The sequence below is a fragment of the Vanessa tameamea genome, chromosome 13 (assembly GCF_037043105.1).
Source record: "Vanessa tameamea isolate UH-Manoa-2023 chromosome 13, ilVanTame1 primary haplotype, whole genome shotgun sequence".
In the NCBI taxonomy this organism is placed as follows: Eukaryota; Metazoa; Arthropoda; class Insecta; order Lepidoptera; family Nymphalidae; genus Vanessa; species Vanessa tameamea.
This window is the reverse complement of record NC_087321.1, coordinates 2,793,502-2,814,577: the sequence shown is the minus strand read 5'-3', so window position 1 is coordinate 2,814,577 and position 21,076 is coordinate 2,793,502. Positions and strand designations below refer to the sequence as shown.

Here is a 21,076-nt window from a genome sequence, read left to right as displayed (position 1 = left end):
CAGAAGCAGAATTTAATCAAGGCACATCAAGATCTGTACATTTACATTAAAGTCACTTACTGATTGGCAAAAATGTTGAACCATCACCTTTCTCAGACGTGAGAAAAACGGAAATCTATCAATTGTCATTCAAAACGTACCTATATTTTATCCTGCTAAACTGCAGTAAATATTTTTATCATATAATTATTTTTCTCTCTCACCCCCAGGTCGATATAGTCCTCGCACATGGAGTATCCAGTAAATTAGAAAAAGAATGGGGTCGTGCCAAATCTTTTATCCCTGACCGCTGGTGCAGCCAGGGTTGGGAGCCTCTCAAAGCGGCCAGAGCTCACCCGGCCGCCTCGATGCCATTCGGACAAACCTGTCCAGCAACAGGCATTGTCAGCAAAATGCTTTCCACGTTGGCAGCTAGAATTCTAGACAAATACAGGCTAGAATGGCACGGACCTAATCCAAATATAGTTACTATGGGAGTTAACAAAATTCAACCGCCTTATTACTTTGTACTGCAAAATTCAGCTTAGTTTATATAGTTTTATTAGTTCGACCCAGTGACTGGCGTAATTGATTTGCTTTGGTAACTTTATTTGTATAAGAGTGAAGAGTATTCCATATATCAGCCATAAAATAAAGTAGCTCTTACACTTTTAATTGGCATCATTGTCTAATCGTTAAACACTTAATAAACAGCTCATTGTAGCTGTTTTGTTAATTATACCATCACTGGCATGAATGTATAAATATAATATAAATGTGGACTTACTGAAAAAATCTAGTGTTAGTATTGAGTGAATTATGTGATATATACCAGATAATGTGCGTTTGTTTGTTTTTGTCTACGATCATAATCGTATAATATATTATATTAATATTAAATAATGAACAATAAAATATAATCATTTAATATTTAAGTGTTTTTAAAGAATATCTTAATTACCATTTTTTTATTTAAAATAGGAATTGAAAAAGAAATAGTAAATAATGGTGAAGTATCTTTATTCAAATATCATATTAGTTATTAAACATATTATATACGATCTATTCAACGCAGTATTTTCCATATAAAATGTATTAAACAATCAATAAAAAGTATTTTATGTATTAAATCGATTTGAAAGCAACAGCTATTCTTCTTTACGAAAATATATTTTATATCATAAGTAAAATAATTTCAAATTACTTTAAAACCAACTTGGGATTGAGTCTCAATAGAACTTTCATTTGTTTAATTTGTATTTTTGATATTAAAAAAATAAAATATTTCATGACTTAGAAATATTTTTGGAATGTAAAGAAAAATGTAAAAAGTGTATTGCCAGTATAAAAAAAATCATTCCATTGTACGTTTGAAATAATTTGTAAATAATAAAAATAACTTTCAATATCTATTTTATTTTTATTTTAACCAAACATTTCGAATTTTAAATTCAAATTGCTGTTATGCATGACGTGTTATAATATTAGATCATAGCTGAGCTAAACTAACATAGGAAACCTTTAGGGAATCATTTCTAATGACCTGATATTTATTAGTTTATTTTTTCCCGTGTTTTAGCAATGTGTGTCACTGTTTCTTTAAAAATAATAAATAAATTAAATAAATAAATTATAAAGATTTGGTGGTAGGGCTTTGTACCATCGGGTATTCTACCACCAAACAGCAACACTTAATATTGTTGTGTCCCGGTTTGACGGTAGAATGAGTCAGTGTAACTACATGCACAACGGCATATAACATCTTAGTTCCCAAGGTTGGTATCGCATTGGCGATGTAAGGAATGGTTAATATTTCTAACATCGGCAATGTGTGGCGATGGTGATCACTTACCATCTGTTAGATACAAAAAAGATCGAATTTAAAACATAATAAACTTGACATAATAATATAATGATATTGCTATTTAAATTGTTATAAAAATGTTCTTAAACTTAAATATTACAGCAGTAATATTACTTATAGTCATTATGTCTTAATATTACAGACAGACTTTCATCTCCGCGATGCTCGGGGTCGAGCACAAATAACCGTTAATGTACTGAAAACGATCTGCAGCGCTCGTTATGACACTTCCTTGTGAGTTTCCTCTCTCAAATGCTATACAAACAGTGTTCTGCGGTTCTATTCATAAAAAATTGTATTCAGCATATTTCAGACACATAGCGCTCCTTAGTGTCATAAGATAAAATTATATAGTTTATTTAAGAGTATCACCCACACATCCCATGTTCTTCCGCCAAACAATGTTACTTAGTGTTTTGTTTCGTTGAAAGGGAGAACGATCCTGTTACAGGTACAGGACATAACATCTTAGTTTATAAAGTTGTTGGTACATTGACAATGCAAAAAGAACTAGTAATACTTCTTTCAGCGCCAATGTCTAAACAGAGGTGACCAGTTCCCGTCACGGTGGCCCAATCCAATCCTTATATATAAAATAGGGCAGGATTAGAGCATTTAAAAATACACATAAACTTGTGATGTTTAAATTATAGTTAAGTTATAAAATAGATTGAATATAACATCACTCGTCACCAAGACAAAAACAGTTAATTAATTTGTATTATTAGGCTAATATTATTTCCGTTGACAAAGGATAGCGTGATTCAGAAAAACGAATAATATGAACAACGACATCTATTGATACGTAAAAAGAACTAGATAAATGCTTAAAAAATATACATAGATTATTTCCAAAGCTTAACAAAACAACGTATGTTTTGTCATCGTTACTAAGGGACATGAGTTTTATTTACATGTATAAATTTTAACCTATGTTATTACTCCTTCGTGTAAGCCTAACAGAATAAGTCTTCCAATTAGTATAATTTATGTATATACATCCTATAATTTATGTATATGTATTTACGTCCCCTTTTTATATAAGTTAGTCTGTAACATATTTTCTTTTCGCTTATCTATTTCTGGAATTATTTATGGATTTGAAATACATTTTTTTAACAATCAATTAATCAAAAAATAATCAAGGATATTTTAATCCAATCATTTACAAATATTACCTTCAATCATTAATTTGCATATTATATGAGCAGATATCCAGAATACTAAAACTGTTATTGTTGTCAAGTTCAGTGTTGAATTAAATGTATTATCACCAGAACGAAAAGTAAACTCTACCAAAACCGACGAGGAACTCTGTAATGATACATATAAAACAATTATTATTAAACATAATAATAATAACATATTAATAAAACTGTTATTTATATGTTATTCTAATGAATATTATCATAAACTTTATTATGATTTCCTACAAACGTAATATACATTATAATTCCTTGAAATTTTACCTCCTATTCAAATAGCATTATTCATATGGGAGCGAGACCTATGCTAGTCACGTGTGCAGGACGTCCAGCCTTGACTTGCAATAAAGGACATCATATATATAAATGGTTTCTAAGAGAATTACTTTTATAGAAATATTATTATATTTATTATGTTGTTTTATTATCAAACTCATGTCTTGTATATCTTTCAATACTCTATATGCATATTTAAGATTATTAGAGCTCTACAGGAGAGCCTCTATCACAACCTTCTGGCGTACTATCTAATTTATAGATCCAATTATATATATTAAATTATTCCATAGACAATTACAAGTTATTAAACTAAGCAGTCAGACATATTTTCAGCTTATATATTTTTTATACAATTAAAAGCATACAAGAACCGAGATGGCCTGGTGATTGGACCGCGTGCATCTTAACCGATGATTGCGGGTTCAAACCCAGGCATGCACCACTGAATTTTCATGTGCTTAATTTGTGTTTATAATTCATCTCGTGCTTGGCGGTGAAGGAAAACATCACGAGGAAACCTGCATGTGTCTAATTTCAACGAAATTCTGCTACATGTGTATTCCACCAACCCGCATTGGAGCAGCGTGGTGGAATATGCTCCAAACCTTCTCCTCAAAGGGAGAGGGGGCCTTAGCCAAGTAGTGGGAAATTTACAGGCTGTTAATGTAATGTAATGTAAAAACAAACATACGTATGTACAACTTAGTAACACATTAAAACCTTAGAAAAAGCACAGTGATGTGATCCTTTCTGTACCAACGATTTGCAATTTAAAAGTTACGGATTATGCGACGTGGAGAAGAAAATGTAAACTGAGATAAAAACTATCGAGTTTTTACACAAACTTTTTAGTAAGAATGAAAGTATTATAGAAGGATTTATATATTAAATGTTAATTCTAAGCTACATGAATGTGATAATTACACTAAGCACAACACTATACATTTACGTATTCCATGCAATGTTTATAGCTCAACTATATTAGATACTACATAGAGTTCTTAATACTTTATTTATTCTTCAACACCATACCGATTAACTACTTATATCCGCTTAAATTTTACTTCGAAAAATCAACATTAAAAACACCATTTATTAATTAATCCATTATAAATAAATATCGACTATTTAATACCGATTATATGACGGGAATTCAAGATCAAAATTATTCATTTATTTGTACTCCTGCCATTGGAATTAGCTATAGGATAACTTGATATCAAAAACAGCTGAATGTTAGAACGTTCTATGTGAACTAATTCAATTTGAATAAACAGAGTTGTGGTTGAACTGAATGTCATGTTATGTAAATTATTATGATATTATACTTCGTTAAATAAATTGAAAGCATAAAGTACATTGTGCAATATTATATAAAATAAATATGTGATACTACTTTTCAAATTATTAATTTATGTATTGGTACTTTTGGCTCTGTACGATGAGCGCACCATTGCATTCCGGCACGAACGTTCGTTTGCGTTCGAATTCGTATATGTAGTACACAAATCTAGGCTCAAAGAAAGATGTAAACTCTATTTTTGACACTGCATTCAACATTAGAGTTGATTAAAACCGGAGATCAGGTATCAGCGTCAACTATATTAGAATAAATTTCCGAGCTCCGGGTTGTTACTGAAAATTTCTTGATATAAAAAAACAAGAATGTTTACAGGCCTGACCTAGAATTTGAGCCCTAGATCTGAATAATATGTAGCATTATAAGGCAGAGTTTACACCAACGAAGAATCTAGCGTAAGTGCTTTACGTCGCGTAAATAAGACTTCGAATCGATAAAACACTAAAAAACAAATGAAAACGAAGTCAATCTTTTAAAAATAGAATTCCAAGTAATAGAATAACAATCGATGTAAATGAAGTCTATGCCTATTAATATTATTCATGCGAAAGTGTATGGCAACCCTGTCTGTTGCGCTTTCATGGCCAAATCAAAGTAACGTATTTGATGAAATTTAGTATGAAGGAAGCTTGAACCCTAAGGCTACACAGGCTACTTTATATACCTAAAAACTACGACCCTAACAAACAGGCGAAGCCGCGGGCTAAGCTAGTGTTTTTATAGAACCGTAAATTATTGAAAATTATCATATAAACATGAGAAACATATATAATTAAGCATATATGCAATACAAAAGTTATGAAAGAGATCATATCGCCGCATCAATAAGTATGAGAGTCATGAGTCATTTGTGAGTTACTGGTATAATGGATTTGCCATTGAAGATATTTGATGTCTCATTTCGTTCCACCAATGTACCCTACAAAGGGACAAATTAGCACATTAAATGGAAATTTAGTAGGATAAAAGCACTTATTTGCGGCTTCAGAATACAAATAGGAATCATTTAGAATCCATTCAGTGTACTATCAAGCTAGATTTTGAGAATTTGTCTCGTATAAGGTCTTTAAATTAATTAAAAAATAAATTATATATTATGTATTCGAAAATCTCTTTTCAGATAACAAAACGTACAAAAAACTATTGTAAAATAACAACTTAAAGAAATATACTTAGTGCAAGCCCGTCTGGATAGGTACCACCCATTAATCATATATGTATTCTACCACCAAACAGCAGTATTTAGTATTGTTCTATTTAGGTTTAAAGGGTGAGGGACCCAATGTAACTACAAGTACAAATGACAAAACATCTTTGTTCCCAAGATGGTTGGCCCATTAGCGATGTAAGACATCATTAATATCTCTTACACTTTCAATGTCTACTTATCATCGCGTGGTTAAATCAGTTACCATGGAAACTAAATAAACAAAGTAGAATTTGGTTTTTCTTTTTTCAAATAAAATTTATTTATATCACTATTTTCTTCACATAGCTGCTTAGGTTCTTAAGTTTCAATTACATTTCTTTTAACGATTGCATAAAGAGTGGTACTTAAGGAATTTTATTGTGATTGCGACGAGAATAAGCCATCTGAACTTAAGTTGGCGTTAGCTTAGATTCAATCAACTTCTATCACTTGCAACATCATACTCTACAAGTATATGACAATAAACTAAATTATTTACTGGAAAATACTCTGAACGAAAGCCAGAACTGCAAGAAATTAAATTTTCGGATTTTTTTTTTTTTTTATTTACTTTTTTTGAATAGGCTAAAGTGAAATTTCTAAATATTTGTCGTACATTGTCCAGCAGGGGTTAATATTTTCATTTACACTTTTATAATCCCGGCTTAGCATATTAAATACCAAACAACCAGGCAGGCATTGTCATTGACAGCTACACAACTTCCATTCAATCAGGCTAAGAAATCGTTATTAAAGTTTAAAACATTATTATTCCAATTTATGAAAGATGTTTTTTCATTTATTCCGATGTTTTCTGATTTCTCCCACTCACGATAAACTTTAAAATATACCAATATTTTTAATAGCTACTTATCTTTCTATACTAACTAATATTATAAATGCGAAAGTAACTGTTTGTTTGTTACGTTTCGTCTTATATACTCAACCGACTAGCATGACGCAATTCTGAAGATTTGATATATATATGTTTTTGGTATTAGTACTATCTGTGTAGGCACTAACATCAAGAACTAATTCTGACAGAAGGCGCCCTTAGAACATGCCTCTCAGTACTCGCCTCTCCCTTAGTTTTCGCTGTCGAGGTCATTAGGATTAAGAGGAGTTACTTTTTATTATTAAACTATGAGTGTCGAACAATATTAAAAAAAAATAAAGTTAATGCATTGAGCCGAAATGGCCCAGTGGTTAGAACGCGTGCATCTTAACCGATGATTGCGGGTTCAAACCCAGGCAAGTACCACTGAATTTTTATGTGCTTAATTTGTATCTATGATTCATCTCGTGCTGGGCGGTGAAGGAAAACATCGTGAGGAAAAACCTGCATGTGTCTAATTTCAACGAAATTCTACCATATGTGTATCCACCATGGAACAGCGTGGTGGAATATGCTCCAAACCTCAGGGAGAGGAGGCCTTAGCCCAGCAGTGGGAAATTTACAGGCTGTTTATGTTATGTTATGTGTGAAGTTGATGCGTTCGTATTATTAAATAAATCACTCATAGTTTCATACTCCTACAGATCTTTGTTAGAATAAATAAGTACAGTTTGTATTAACCAGACAAACGATATAATTATTCTCACTACTGTCTCTTTTTGTGTTAAAGCGATAATAACAAATTTCAACCGACATAGATGAACTTAATTTGAAGACAGTTCTAGATTTCCCAGGGGCCAGGTTCGTGACGATTTTATATTTTGAACGTGTTTGTGGTACTTATATAAGCAGATCAATTTAGATGTAAAAATGCAAAAGCAAAAGACCCGTTTATGACCCACTCTGGGTAAAGTTCTTCTCTCCTATCAAAAAATATGTTAACATACATAAATATATGTGGTAGAGATTTATCCGACCCATGCGGGTTTCCTCGTGATCTTTGCATAACCATCGATTACGAATTGAATGATAATTACACAAATAAAAATTCAAATCACAGAAATCAAAACCGAGTCGAGTTTGCACGGATTTGATTTACAGGGCAGTGGTGACCACGTACCATCTGGTGGCTCATTTGCCAGTCCGCCTAACTATGTGACCACCTAAAAAAACATTTTCAAATGGTACTGGAATTTACACAAATTCTTCGGCTTTACGTATATTGGTACAGATTAATAAAGGCTGATTATTTGTAAAAGAAAGAGAATTATTATGCTAACTAAATATTGTCAATTATTCGTAGATAATGTATACTATTATATAAAACATATAAAAAACACAACGAGTACTTACATTTATTATAAGTACCAATGTATTATAAGTAGCTAAGTCTATCTTTTATCAAATAACGCCGGTCCGCAACAAAATCAAGATAAAGCCGCAGCCATCATCCGGAATTACTCTGAGATAAAACACTGACGATAATATTCATCGTCTTCTAAATGTAATTCTTTCGTTTCATCTTTATCGGATAAAACAATTACAAGAATGAATCACTAATATTATAAATTACTTTAATTCCGCTTTCGTCATGCAAATATTTGATACGAATCTTAGCTATAGCTTTATTGAAAATGATTATCGTTGAATGAACTTACATAGTGCGTACCAACATGAGTGCGTACCGCAATACCATAACTCGTTAGTGTTAGAAATATGCTGTACAAGCAGTAAAAGTATATAGTAATTGTCTATGGGATCATCTTAATATGTTTGAGAAGAGATTTCTCAGTTTCTGTCTGCAGTCTAAATGATGCCTCCCCTGCCAGGAAATGCGCGTAATGCCGTTGGTCCTGCGTCTGATCGATTTACGGTCATGTCTGATCAGATCGGATATTATACTGTGCTATTTGCGCAAAGACAAGTGCACTTTCCCTACTTTACACTACTTACTTTTTTGCGGCAATCCCATATAACCGGAGCGAAGTGGTGGATCAGGATCAAAACTAGCATTTATGTGCTTTCCGAAACGAGAAAGATAAATACCGAACATAATTATTAAGATATTCAACTATAGAAACTGAACTAAGTTGCAAACGTGAATTACAACGTTTTGAACATGTTTGCACTTCTTTGGTTTTTTATTTTTTATGTAATAGGACGTGCAAATGGGCCACCTGATGGCAAGTGGTCACCACCGCCCGTAGACATTGACGCTGTAAGAAATAATAACCATTCCCTACATTACACCAATGCGCCACCAACCTTGGGAGCTAAGATGTTATGTCAAAAACTTATTAATAATAAACTTGAACTAAATGTAATTTGTTTAGGCAAAGTATATTTATAAATATATTAATTATTTGAACATATTTTTTAGGCAAGAGGTTCTAGAATGCATAGTATGAGTGGGTCTCGTTAGATTTACAAGAAACGACACGATATAAAAATGTGCCATGAATGCGTCTGAGAACGCTTGTTCACTTTATATTCCCCCGCGTTCCCTAAGGAGCAATTTGTTCAGACCCGACTATTTTCTACTCTTATGTTAGATTTCACTGTGAAGGTTTATTTCGGATTCACGTAGGGAATTTTAACAAGCGCGTGCTTGTCATATAGCTATTGAAATAAAAACATACTGTGTTTTCTTTATCAAATAAAATACAATTGAAAATAATAAACTGGGACTGAAAAATATTATCTCTATAATATTATTACACGCCTCAAGAATGAAGAAGGTATTTAACCTCCTTTAAATTATCTAATAATCTCCTCGGCAAAGCTGTACGCAACAAATATACAAAGCGATCGAAACCGTTGATAACCGACCTTATTGTCCAGCTCGGTGGAAGAGCGAAGACAGCAGGTAGTCGCCCTAATACTTCTGAGCTGTTACATAAACTTCATAATATGTAAAATAGATTAAACTAGTACCTAATCAGCTTTCGAAGTCAAAGACTTACAAGCGAAGATATTTTTTCTCATGTAATTCACTTGTCTGACTTTTCAACCGACCTCAAAAAAGGAGGAGGTTCTCAATTCGACTATATTTTATTTTATGTTTGTTACCTAAGAACTTTCGACTGGGTGAACCGATTTTGATGATTCTTTTTTATTTAAAATCCAGTATAGGTTTTTAATATAAAACATGAAGATGATGATGATGATTCTGGACATGCGTGATTGTAATGATCAGCACTGGTCTATTCCGATTGAAGGAATAAAGGTAAACAAACCTTAGATTTACGTATTCTATGCGATTTCGTAATATATCAGCTGGGCATTATTAACAGCTCTTGATCTTTACTTATAATACAAGACTATTTCATTTAAGCACATATATTATCTTTAATTTTACTAAATAAGTTTCGATAACAGCTTCGTCGACATTCAAAACGCAATCTTTTCGCAAATCCAAAAAATAGATTGTGGAGTCCACTTGTATAACCATTATCGAATTTCTCGTGTAACAGATTATACATTATGGTCTTTGATGGTTATAGGGAACGGGGAGAAGAAATATTAAAAAAAATAAAAAAGTTGGGATTAAAATAAGACACTCAACCGACTATAGTATGTATATTTTCATTTAATATAAAAATTATAGATATCCACTATATATTTACAAGTAAGTAAATGGCAAACAACATGTAAGACCCAACAGAATTAAAAATTTTATCACAGGTTACGAACATTCTTTCAAATTCGTATTCTGTGTCTCATACGATTGACGAATAAATTCTATACAAGGTAATACTGTGAAATAAAACGAGAAGACTGGACATTGTACGGAAGCACTTGATAACGTTGTTTATACTAGCCACCGAAAATACTGGATAGAAAAAAAAATCTAGTTTAGTCTTTGGCAATAATTTAATATATCCTTTACCACACAGCCGAATAGAATTCTACTTTAGTCATAATTGAAAAAAAAAAGAATGGTATTTTGCAGTGACGGTGGACTAGTGATCAACAAGTTATATATTCAGACTTGATTGAATAAATTCCTATCACAGACTAGACAAAAAAATGTAGAATATTTTACTTACAATCAGAACATTACAAGTTGACAATCATTTGAGACTGTCAATAAAACTTAAAACATTATTCTCACAATTTTTCAGAAGACTTATTGAAAAATACTTTTTAAAAAAGTATACATACTGACCAAGAAACAGTAAATCTGAATTTTATGCAAGTTGTGTGCAAGAACTAGTGATTAATTAAACTGTAAAAAACAATTTAATCCCAAATATTTGTTTAACTCTATTTATAAGCACAATATTTAAATTTGTTTATACCATTTTTAAATTAATTAACTGTTGCATATTTCAACATGTGTTAGGTGTAGATAAATTCATTAAATATAAATAAAGTCAGATCTATAATAAAATCTTGAATTTTGATTGCACATTACTTAATTCCGTAGCCCACCACAGCAGGATAAAATCAAAACTATGTACTTAAAAAGCTTATTCGAAGAGGCTATTTAAATAATAATAAAAAAAAAATCTATCAAACTTAAATGCGTATACGGAGCTACATTCAATCAAACGAACTCAATAAAACCATATCGTTCGTACAATCGTTCTATACAAGCGCCATCCGTCGATACCTAGATTGTACAGTTAATTACAAAACGCTTCCCGGAGCTGTTACAAAAACTTCATGATATGTACAATAGATTACACTAGTACCTAACCCTCGAGAGTACTCTTACACTACGCTAATTTACATTGAATCCTACTGTCTTTTTACACACCAAACGCTCCGATATTAAATACTCTAAATTTTAGAGCATTCGCCTAAACACACTATATTACAATAGGCTTGCCTCGTCCATTTATTATCAGTTATTGCCATGAAATAAGTATAAGTAGATAATTCTCTCTTAATTAAGCTAAAAACGACCTACCGTTGAATCCGATAAAATAATAAAAAGTAAGGCTCTATTGTAAGGCTGTCGATCGACGTCTATCAAATAAAGATCTCCGATCTATTGGTTTGAAATCTAATTAGGCTTAGTACGATTTAATATTAAGTCTAGTATCTCCAGTCTATAATTAAGATTGGCTCACGATATTGGACCGTTCGTTCCGCATCTACATCGAGTAGTGGGATACCTTAGACGTTAATTATTGGACAACGATTCGACTACAGATATATTCACTCGAGAAGGCGCGCCCCTGCACGTTTAATTAGTATCGGCGTGTATGAGTGAGTGACACTCGTGCTCACAAGATGTCTTAGTGTACGTGAAACGACGAACAGCAAAGACAGATTTACTGAAAAAGCGTGCCAATATTCAGACAACACAAGTATGTATATTTTTTTCTGGCTTTACTCTTAGGTAAACGCGCGCACAGTAAGACATCTTGTTATCAAGCCAACCAAATACACGCCGATAATTGAACGTGGAGGGACGCGCCTCCGTGAGTGAATTGATCTTTACTTTCAAGTAGGTAAATGAAATGTCGTCGAGTTTTAGTCTTTATTTTTTGAGCCAGACGAGCATGTCGTCTGGTTCCTGCTTGGCTCAGTCCAGCTGCTGCACCTGGACCACAGACGTAGGCGGTGGGATGGAGATCTCGTACTTGATGAGGCCGGTGCCTCGGCCCGTCGAGAGCATCAATCCGCCGACTTCTTTCACATCTCCACTAAAATATAAGAGGTAATTATTTAATCAATCATGAACTACTACTATTTTAAAAGAAAAACAACGATATTTCTTTTTCACAATTAAAAAAAAAATTGCGTCAATGACGCGAGCTACAGAGTGGGGGTACGTACGCGTGTCGCTTGTGCGTGAGTGACGCGAGCTACAGAGTGGGGGTACGTACGCGTGTCGCTTGTGCGTGAGTGACGCGAGCTACAGAGTGGGGGTACGTACGCGTGTCGCTTGTGCGTGAGTGACGCGAGCTACAGAGTGGGGGTACGTACGCGTGTCGCTTGTGCGTGAGTGACGCGAGCTACAGAGTGGGGGTACGTACGCGTGTCGCTTGTGCGTGAGTGACGCGAGCTACAGAGTGGGGGTACGTACGCGTGTCGCTTGTGCGTGAGTGACGCGAGCTACAGAGTGGGGGTACGTACGCGTGTCGCTTGTGCGTGAGTGACGCGAGCTACAGAGTGGGGGTACGTACGCGTGTCGCTTGTGCGTGAGTGACGCGAGCTACAGAGTGGGGGTACGTACGCGTGTCGCTTGTGCGTGAGTGACGCGAGCTACAGAGTGGGGGTACGTACGCGTGTCGCTTGTGCGTGAGTGACGCGAGCTACAGAGTGGGGGTACGTACGCGTGTCGCTTGTGCGTGAGCTGCGCGGCGAGCGGCTTTCCGTCGCGCGACACGATGTGCAGCGGCGAGCTCAGCAGCGTGCGGCGGCCGGCCACCGTGCCCACCACTATCTGGTTGCCGATCACCTGCCCGGACCGATTCGTCACCTACAACAAAATCATTATTAAGATTTCGGTTCAACATATAAATGAAAAAAAAATATATCTTATGTAATAGTTACCATTTCCTCTCTCATATTGAACAAACCTGTTCTCTTACAAAACTTCTTTCACCAAAGGTTGCCTGTGAGAGATCGCTATAAGGGACAGAACAGCCTATGCGCACCAATTGTTGATTGTGTTACTCTTTATGTTATCAGTGATTTATATTTTGCAATAAAATATTTAATGATGGATTGTACTTGGGGGTATTTAAGGTATCGGGGATCTTTTTGTTGAATTCGCATGTGTCTAGAGCAGTAGCGAGACTTACCACTTGTATGTGTGTCGGTTGCTGATGATCCTGTTGTTCTAACTCTAGACTATTCTGATGTTGCACTTGCTGTTGATGTTGTTGCTGCTGTTGCTGTTGTTGTTGGACTTGTTGCTGAGCTTGCTGTGCAACCTGTTGTGCTGCTTGTTGCGCCGCCTGCTGTGCGGCCTGCTGCTGTGCTTGTTGCGTCGCTTGTTGCTGTGCTTGTGACTGAAATTAAATGAATATTTTAAATCATCATCAGTATTGCCTATAACTAATAATTTTCATGAATTAAAATTAAAATGTGGTAAAATTTAAAGCTGTTACTCACATTTCTCGGTGGCAAGTCCATATGTTGCCGCTGATGTAACATTAGATGATTCTTTTGGAAGAATGCTTTACCACATTGATCGCAAACATGCGTTCTTAATGTACAACTACCCTCTGGATGTCTGAAAATAAATGTAAATGTTATTATTGTTATTAAGACTTCTTAATCGTTATTTTACATAACTAAAATACTTCTATAGTTATTTAATACCTCCTGTGATGCGCTAATAAGCCATGTTTCGCCGCAAATCCTTTCCCACAGTCTACACAAAAGTGTAACTTCGGCCGAGGTGTAGATATGTGATTCTGTAATTGTGGGATTTATTATAAATTCACCAAAATTCAAAACTAATATCATTTTAATACTACTTTTTTGAGAAGCTATAACTTCATGGTGAATTACTTTAACATTCATCCATATTAATATTATAAATGCGAAAGCAACTCTGTCTGTTTGTCTGTGTGTCGCTCTTTCACGACCAAACCCTGAACCGAATTTGATGCAATTCGATATGAAGTATATTTAGCCTCCAATATAAAATATAAAGGCATACTTTTTTATGCCTGACACCTAAAGATAGACATAAAAAACGCGAGTGAAGCCCCAGGCGACAACTAGTTATAAATATATCTATTTTTATCGTATTAAACTCACTGTTGCAATTACTTGTGTATGAACTACGTTGTTTGGATTAGATGATATAATTTGAATGGGTTGATCTGAAACAAAGAAAAAAGTTTAGTTAATGTTCATATAAAAATAATATTGATTTTAGACGAAATACAACTTTATATTGTATTTTGGAACGAAGCCTACTAATTTACTAGATTTTTGGCAGAACTGACATTTTTAATAGTAAAAGGATTGCTATGTTGAAAAGATTCATCTCCACTAAGGCAACCTCTTCTTTCTCGTCTTGCGCTGTCGCATAACCTTACTACACTTTACGTTTCCTACCAAGGTGTGCTCATTATGAGTGCTCCACAGCCGATCTATCGCAAATACATTTATGTATGCGTGCACATAGATATTTAAGGGATATACCATCACTGCGTATCAGTAAGGGGCCAAGTGCCGGCTATTTACATCATATATAATTAAAATTACATCACAAACATTTCTTATATTGTGCAATTATATGTAATTCTTTCGGTGGCTGCAAAGCGACTAAATGAAACGAACGCTACCGCTTGGACTTGAGATCAGTTGACCGCTTGTAACACCTTCGCCTAATGGTGATATTTTCCTATTTCTGTGTGTGTACTTAATTTTGGTGCAATAACAAATATATAACTCATGACGGCTCTCATAAGCACAACGGTTGGCGCCTGGTCATAGCGAGGACGTTAATAATCTTTTATGTATTTCACTTAATTTGTATATGTAGTAAATTAAGGAATGTATTTAATAGTCTCAACTCTCATTTTCTTATAATAAGAAATAAGGATATGTAAGCCATAAAAAGGTTGTTTTCTAAATATGTTTTCTTTGTACAGAGTAATATGAATTAGGGATTTTTAATAATAAATTTCTTAATTTTGTTGTTTTATCTAATATGTCCAACTTTATGTTACTTGAAATTAAAAATGTTTTGAAAAAAACCTATAGTAAAAAAATCGTAAATGATTATATATAATATAAATATAACGCAAGTGGGAGCGGGGCGACAAGTACAAAGCGCGACTGACTGTGCGAGGCGTGCTGCGCGGCGGCCACGAGGCCGGGCTGCAGCGCCGCCGTCAGCGCGCACAGGTCCGTCACGCACGTGCGGTCGCCTGCGTGCAGACGCACGTGCAGCGACAGCGCCTCCTGCGGACACGGGCGCGATATCATGCCGATATGAATACATTTAAAGCTTACATTGAGATAACAGTAAAATTCAAAAATACTATTTTATTCTATTCAAAACTATCCTATGTTCAAACAGACACTTTATTTGTACCATTACTACTCACATTTCGAATGATACCACATTCAATGATAATTTCTAGAAAAGTTGTAAAACCTATATTTTGGATTTTATATTAATATATGATTTCACATAAATACGTACCTTTGTATTGAAACAAGAGCCGCATTCGGGACAAATATATCCTGGTGTCGCCTTTTCCGTTATAATTTGACCATCAGCACCAATGACCTGTAAGTTCAATTTACATAAAAAAAAATATGTTGATATAATTGAATTAAAAATCATTTTCTTTAGCCAATTTCTGATGAATACTCACTTGAACTATTTGTGGTTTAAAGTCATCCTGTTTTATAACAGTTGTTTGTTGTTGTTGCTGCTGTTGCTGTTGCTGCTGCTGTTGTTGTTGTTGTTGTTGCTGCTGCTGCTGCTGTTGTTGTTGCTGCTGCTGCGCTTGTTGCTGTGCTTGTTGTTGTTGCTGCTGCTGCTGCTGCTGTTGTTGTTGCTGTTGTTGTTGCTGCTGCTGCTGCGCTTGCTGTTGTTGCTGTTGAGTTTGCTGCGATTGCGGTGAGCTGAGACAATGCCTCGTCATCTTACAATGCTGTTGTAATTCGGATTTACATTTGAAAGCATCACCACAATCTAAGCACGCTACGGCGCCTTCTCCCGTATGTATTCTAAAAACAAAAGAAATCTTTCAATTCCTATCTAAAAAAAATTTGTTTAGTACAAAGATCATTTTTAAGTTGACTCATTTGTCTTATTCATACAATGTTTATCTTAAATTAAATCACTTTTATACTTACTTCATATGAGCTACAAGCGTTCTTTTCTGTAAGAACTCTTTACCACAGACAGGACAAGCATGAGGTACTCTGCCGTGCACTCTGCCATGGTTCACGAGCTGAAATTTTCTAGCAAAAGCTACTCCGCAGTCTGGACATACGAATGGGGACAGGGAGCCGTGAAATCGACTATGCATAACCAGATGCTCCTGAAAAGATACAATTTTTATAGCAATTAGTAAGTAACTAACTGCAGTTCTCGCTTATATATACATGCTTTGGAAAAAAACGTTAAGATATTAATAATATTCAGATATAAATTTTCACATCCGATCCTAAGATGTTTTAAATTGTTTCCATAACCATTTAGATGTCTGTAAGATATTATTCTCTTAGTTACCTTCTGCGCAAAGCTTTCCCCACAATCTGTGCACACATAAGGCCGCTCGCCGGCGTGATACTTGCTGTGCGTCACGAGATGGCGCTTGAGAGGGAACCCGCGACCACATTCACCACATACGAAAGGACGGTCACGACTATGTACCTAGAGTAATTGAATTTAATATTAATCATAATTTAGTAACACATTAAATGAAAAAAATGCCAGTCATCTTTTTAAAATGAGAAGCGAAATTTTCATAAATCATAAGTCATTAGTTATACTTATAGAGACTAAAATATTAAAAAAAGATTTTTAACTTGCTTTCTCATCTTTTATTAATTAAATGCTTCCATTTTTTTATAATAACAATCATACACCATATAAAACTACACAATTATATGTCCCACTTCCCTTTATAGAATCTGCAATCATATGTCGAGATCCAAATGTTCTAGACTCTAATCTATCTCAGATCTTAAGCAGAATACTTACTCTTGAATGTGTAACGAGGTGATGTTTGAGTGTGAACGCCATCTTACACTCATGACACCGATAAGGCCGCGCAGCTGAATGTAGCAATAAATGTGTATTAAGACAATGCTTTCTAGCAAATGCCTTTCCACAATGTCCACAAACATGTGGTCTTTCACCTGAAAACAGAACAGAACATCCTATAGACTATTATATACATTCAGTCTACTTTAATATCTTACAACCATTTTGAAACCTTTAAAATATGCTTCTTTTTCTTATGATATACTTATATGGTATGCCCATTTGCTCGTCAACCTACCTGGTTGACTAGCAAATGTGTGGTCACCCACCACCACCGCCCATAGACCATAGTGTTGAAAGAAATATTAACCATTCCTTATATCGCCAATGCACCACCAACCTTGAGAACTAAGATGCTATGTCCCATGTGCCTGTAATTACGGACGGGCTAGCACAAAGCCCTACCACCATATAAATCTCTGTTGTTGTTTAACATAGATTTTACTCATAAACATAGCAATTAAATTTTAAGCAATAAAATCTTACCAGTATGAACTCTTGCATGTGTTGTAAGATGATGTTTCAACAAGAATGATTTGCCACATTCATCACATGAGTATGGTCGCTCTTTCAAAGGAGGCACTGCTGTCATCACTGTGTTGGTCATCATATCAGTTTGTGAATAAACTGCCTGAATGACAAAAAAGTCAGCATTAGTATTTCATAGAGAAATAAATGTAAACCTGATTATTTGTCATTAGTCCATAAAGATAAGAAATATTTTAGCATTTCTTAGTAAAGAAGTCAATTAAAGATGTTGTTTTAATTGAACGCAATTAAACTGTTATTTATTTATTAATTTAATAGAATCACTAATGAATGTAACGTAAGTTCATTCATAAATATTATTTCTAATTATTACAAAATAAATGCACTTTTATTTACTTACATGTTGCTGTTTGATGTTTTAAAACAGAACAATCTTTTAAATACTTAATTCATTTTTTTTAGAACATGAAACACTACACTAAAACAATAAACTAAAAAATACAATTATTTAAGTAGTGCATAACAAATGTAAAAAACAATAATATGATGATGTAATGTTAATCTTTCAATTAGAGTCTAATTTTCATTTTGGAGGCAAAATATTGTCATGCAAGATGTCTAAATTATTCTTGTATAACTTCTACGGTAGTTAATTTAATGACATATTCTTTTCTAAATTGTTTTTGTTCTTAAACTTATGATCAATTATTTACTAATAAAGATTAATAATAAAAAATAATTGTTGAAAAAGCTTAAACCTTTTGCTTTAACAAAAAATAATGTGAAACATAATTTTTACTTTATATTTATTATAAAAAAGTTTAATATATTTTAAATGATATCAGACCTCTAATTTATTAATACTCTTAATGTTTCAACAGTCATTAAATCTATATAATGATAAAAATATCCATCTTGAATAATTAGAACAGGAATGCACATTTAGATTTAGAACTTATCAACAAAAAAAATAGTTAACAGGGGCTGTGACACCTGCAATAATTGCCATACTCACTTTTGGAGAATTATTTGCTGTACCAGGTTCCTGCTTAGCATGCAAAAGATGGTGTTGATGAACAGTAGTTGTTGGTATTGTATCTGCTTGAGACTGCTGTACGGTTGCTTCTGCGAGACTCTTCAAACCACCGTTTAATAGTGTATGATTCAATTGTGAAGCATCTATGACCGGTGTTGCAATGCCTTGAGCTTGCAAAGCACGTTTCATTAGGATCTCATTACATTCTTCAGCAGTAAGCTGTATGGGGCCGATGGGTGTCATGAAGGGCTTTGATGCTAAATTTGTTGCTGAAAATTTTAATTGAGTGATTTAAATTTACACAAATTAAATGAAACATAATATCTGTTTATATTCAAATGCCTAATAATTTTATTGTAAAAATAGTAAAATATTTGTTACAGTTTAAAAAGCTGACTTTTAACTAAGCAGTGGTGGTTAACAGCCTGAATGACATTCAGCCAAAACATTTTTGTTTATAGAATAGGGTAACTTGTTTGAAACTCTCTAGTAGTATAACACTACTAATGCGTGTCAAAACTTTCTTCTAATCCATAAGCAAATATGCTGAACTAAGCAGCACATAGAAGACTGGATTAATCAATCAATTTATATTGATGATCAAAATTAGTATCAAATTATTTAAAATAATTTTATATGGAATTAGAAATATTTAAAACTCTAAAATAGCAAATTATAATGGTGGTGGATAAAACTTGGCATTTGGTAATAATTTTAATAATCATTATATATTTATTCTAATTCTTTAAACATCTTTTTAATAAATATTTTTAAAAAAAAACATACTGAACCAAACTTTTATTACTAAATGAAGTTATATTAAAATATTAATATTTATATGAATTTGTTCTTTGATTATTTAAAGTCTTATGCTTACTTTGTATTGTCGCAGTTTGATTTTGTTGGGACACCCTATTTAAGGTATGAGTTGGGGTTTCATTTAAAACAAACATAGCCCTACGTCCCCCTACTGGTGTTCCAGCAGTCACAACCCTTGTTACTTGTGTAGCTGCATTTGTTACGGCTACAGCAACAGTTCCCACTTTATCTTGCACTTGTGGTGACTTATTGGACATAACAGTTAATGTTGTTTCTGGTGAGACCTAAAAACCAGGAATTCAATTATTAATATTTTTTTCTAATAATCGAAAAAAAACAAATAACATATGGAAGACTATATTATTTATAAAATTATCATCAAATCAATTAAGTAATTCAGTAATTGACTTAAAAGTTTTAAATAACGAATAAAATTACCGTGTTTCCTAAAGTATAACTCAAACTGCTAGGAGTTTCCACCTCACACTTGGTGAGATCTGCGGTGCTTGTGAAGCCCCACGAATATCCGAAGCCCGAAACATTATTCGGTGTTGGCATACACATTTTCACGAATATATTTTTACTACATAAATTACTAAGTCAAATAACACACATCCAATGTTTGAATAGTAAACACTACTCATGACAGCTTTGCCATTACGAACATATACGTACGCTTTCACAACTACTAACACACAAGTCACACAACGCACCCATCAATCATAGCGCCGAAACAACTTAGTTAATTTTAAATTAAACATTGTTTTAAACATTTATTTTATAATTACGAACTGATTACTAGTATCTTTCCATCAAATGTTGTAAAATAAACTCATCAACTCAATGAAAAAGGCGGCACAGGACGCTAAAGACTACATTGACACACACGTAATCCGAGGTTAACGACACATACAACAATCTTTCTAATATATTACTGAGCTACATAATCACATTTACTAGCATAAAATGATACAATAGCGACAATTATTTATTGCATTTGACGATTTCATGAAAACAATAATTTTATCGCACACACAAAAAACCGAACGCCATTTTATTGTTTATGGTTTTTTTTTTCTTTTATGTTTGGTCTATAGCAATGATATAAATATTTTAAATCCAGAAACGTTCGAAACTAAAATAAAAATGGAAATATAATTGGGATAAAATTAAAGTGAATTATTTATATATTTATTTATATTTGTGTAATAAATACTGAAATGCTTACAAATATAATGTATACAAATTAAATATGT

General features: G+C 33.6%; 2 protein-coding genes across 3 annotated transcripts in view; one reads left to right on the top strand and one right to left on the bottom strand.

Annotated features, from left to right (window-relative positions):
* The window catches only part of LOC113397969 (probable cytochrome P450 49a1), a 29,713-nt gene extending 28,797 nt beyond the window's left edge, over positions 1 to 916 (top strand). The window contains exon 10 of the mRNA XM_026636507.2: positions 210 to 916. Coding sequence (XP_026492292.2) covers positions 210 to 527 — 318 coding nt within the window. The 3' untranslated portion in view covers positions 528 to 916. The remainder of the gene's footprint in view (positions 1 to 209) is intronic.
* A 9,419-nt stretch (positions 917 to 10,335) lies between these two features.
* Positions 10,336 to 20,895, bottom strand: LOC113397873 (zinc finger protein 420-like). Of its 2 annotated transcripts, none has more exons than XM_026636395.2 (16): positions 20,259 to 20,895; positions 19,879 to 20,104; positions 18,981 to 19,270; positions 17,963 to 18,107; positions 17,414 to 17,571; positions 16,940 to 17,083; positions 16,561 to 16,748; positions 16,074 to 16,431; positions 15,899 to 15,985; positions 15,534 to 15,654; positions 14,500 to 14,564; positions 14,056 to 14,150; positions 13,846 to 13,966; positions 13,533 to 13,742; positions 13,062 to 13,207; positions 10,336 to 12,428 (listed from the first exon to the last, which is right to left on the bottom strand). In XM_026636395.2, exons 1-16 carry the CDS (start codon positions 20,382 to 20,384, stop codon positions 12,308 to 12,310), a joined length of 2,601 nt encoding a protein of 866 aa, XP_026492180.2. In that variant the 5' UTR covers positions 20,385 to 20,895; the 3' UTR covers positions 10,336 to 12,307. The 2 variants fall into 2 exon arrangements, with proteins under 2 accessions (XP_026492180.2, XP_026492181.2); XM_026636396.2 differs by having other exon boundaries at positions 14,512 to 14,564.
* Positions 20,896 to 21,076: the final 181 nt, after the last annotated feature.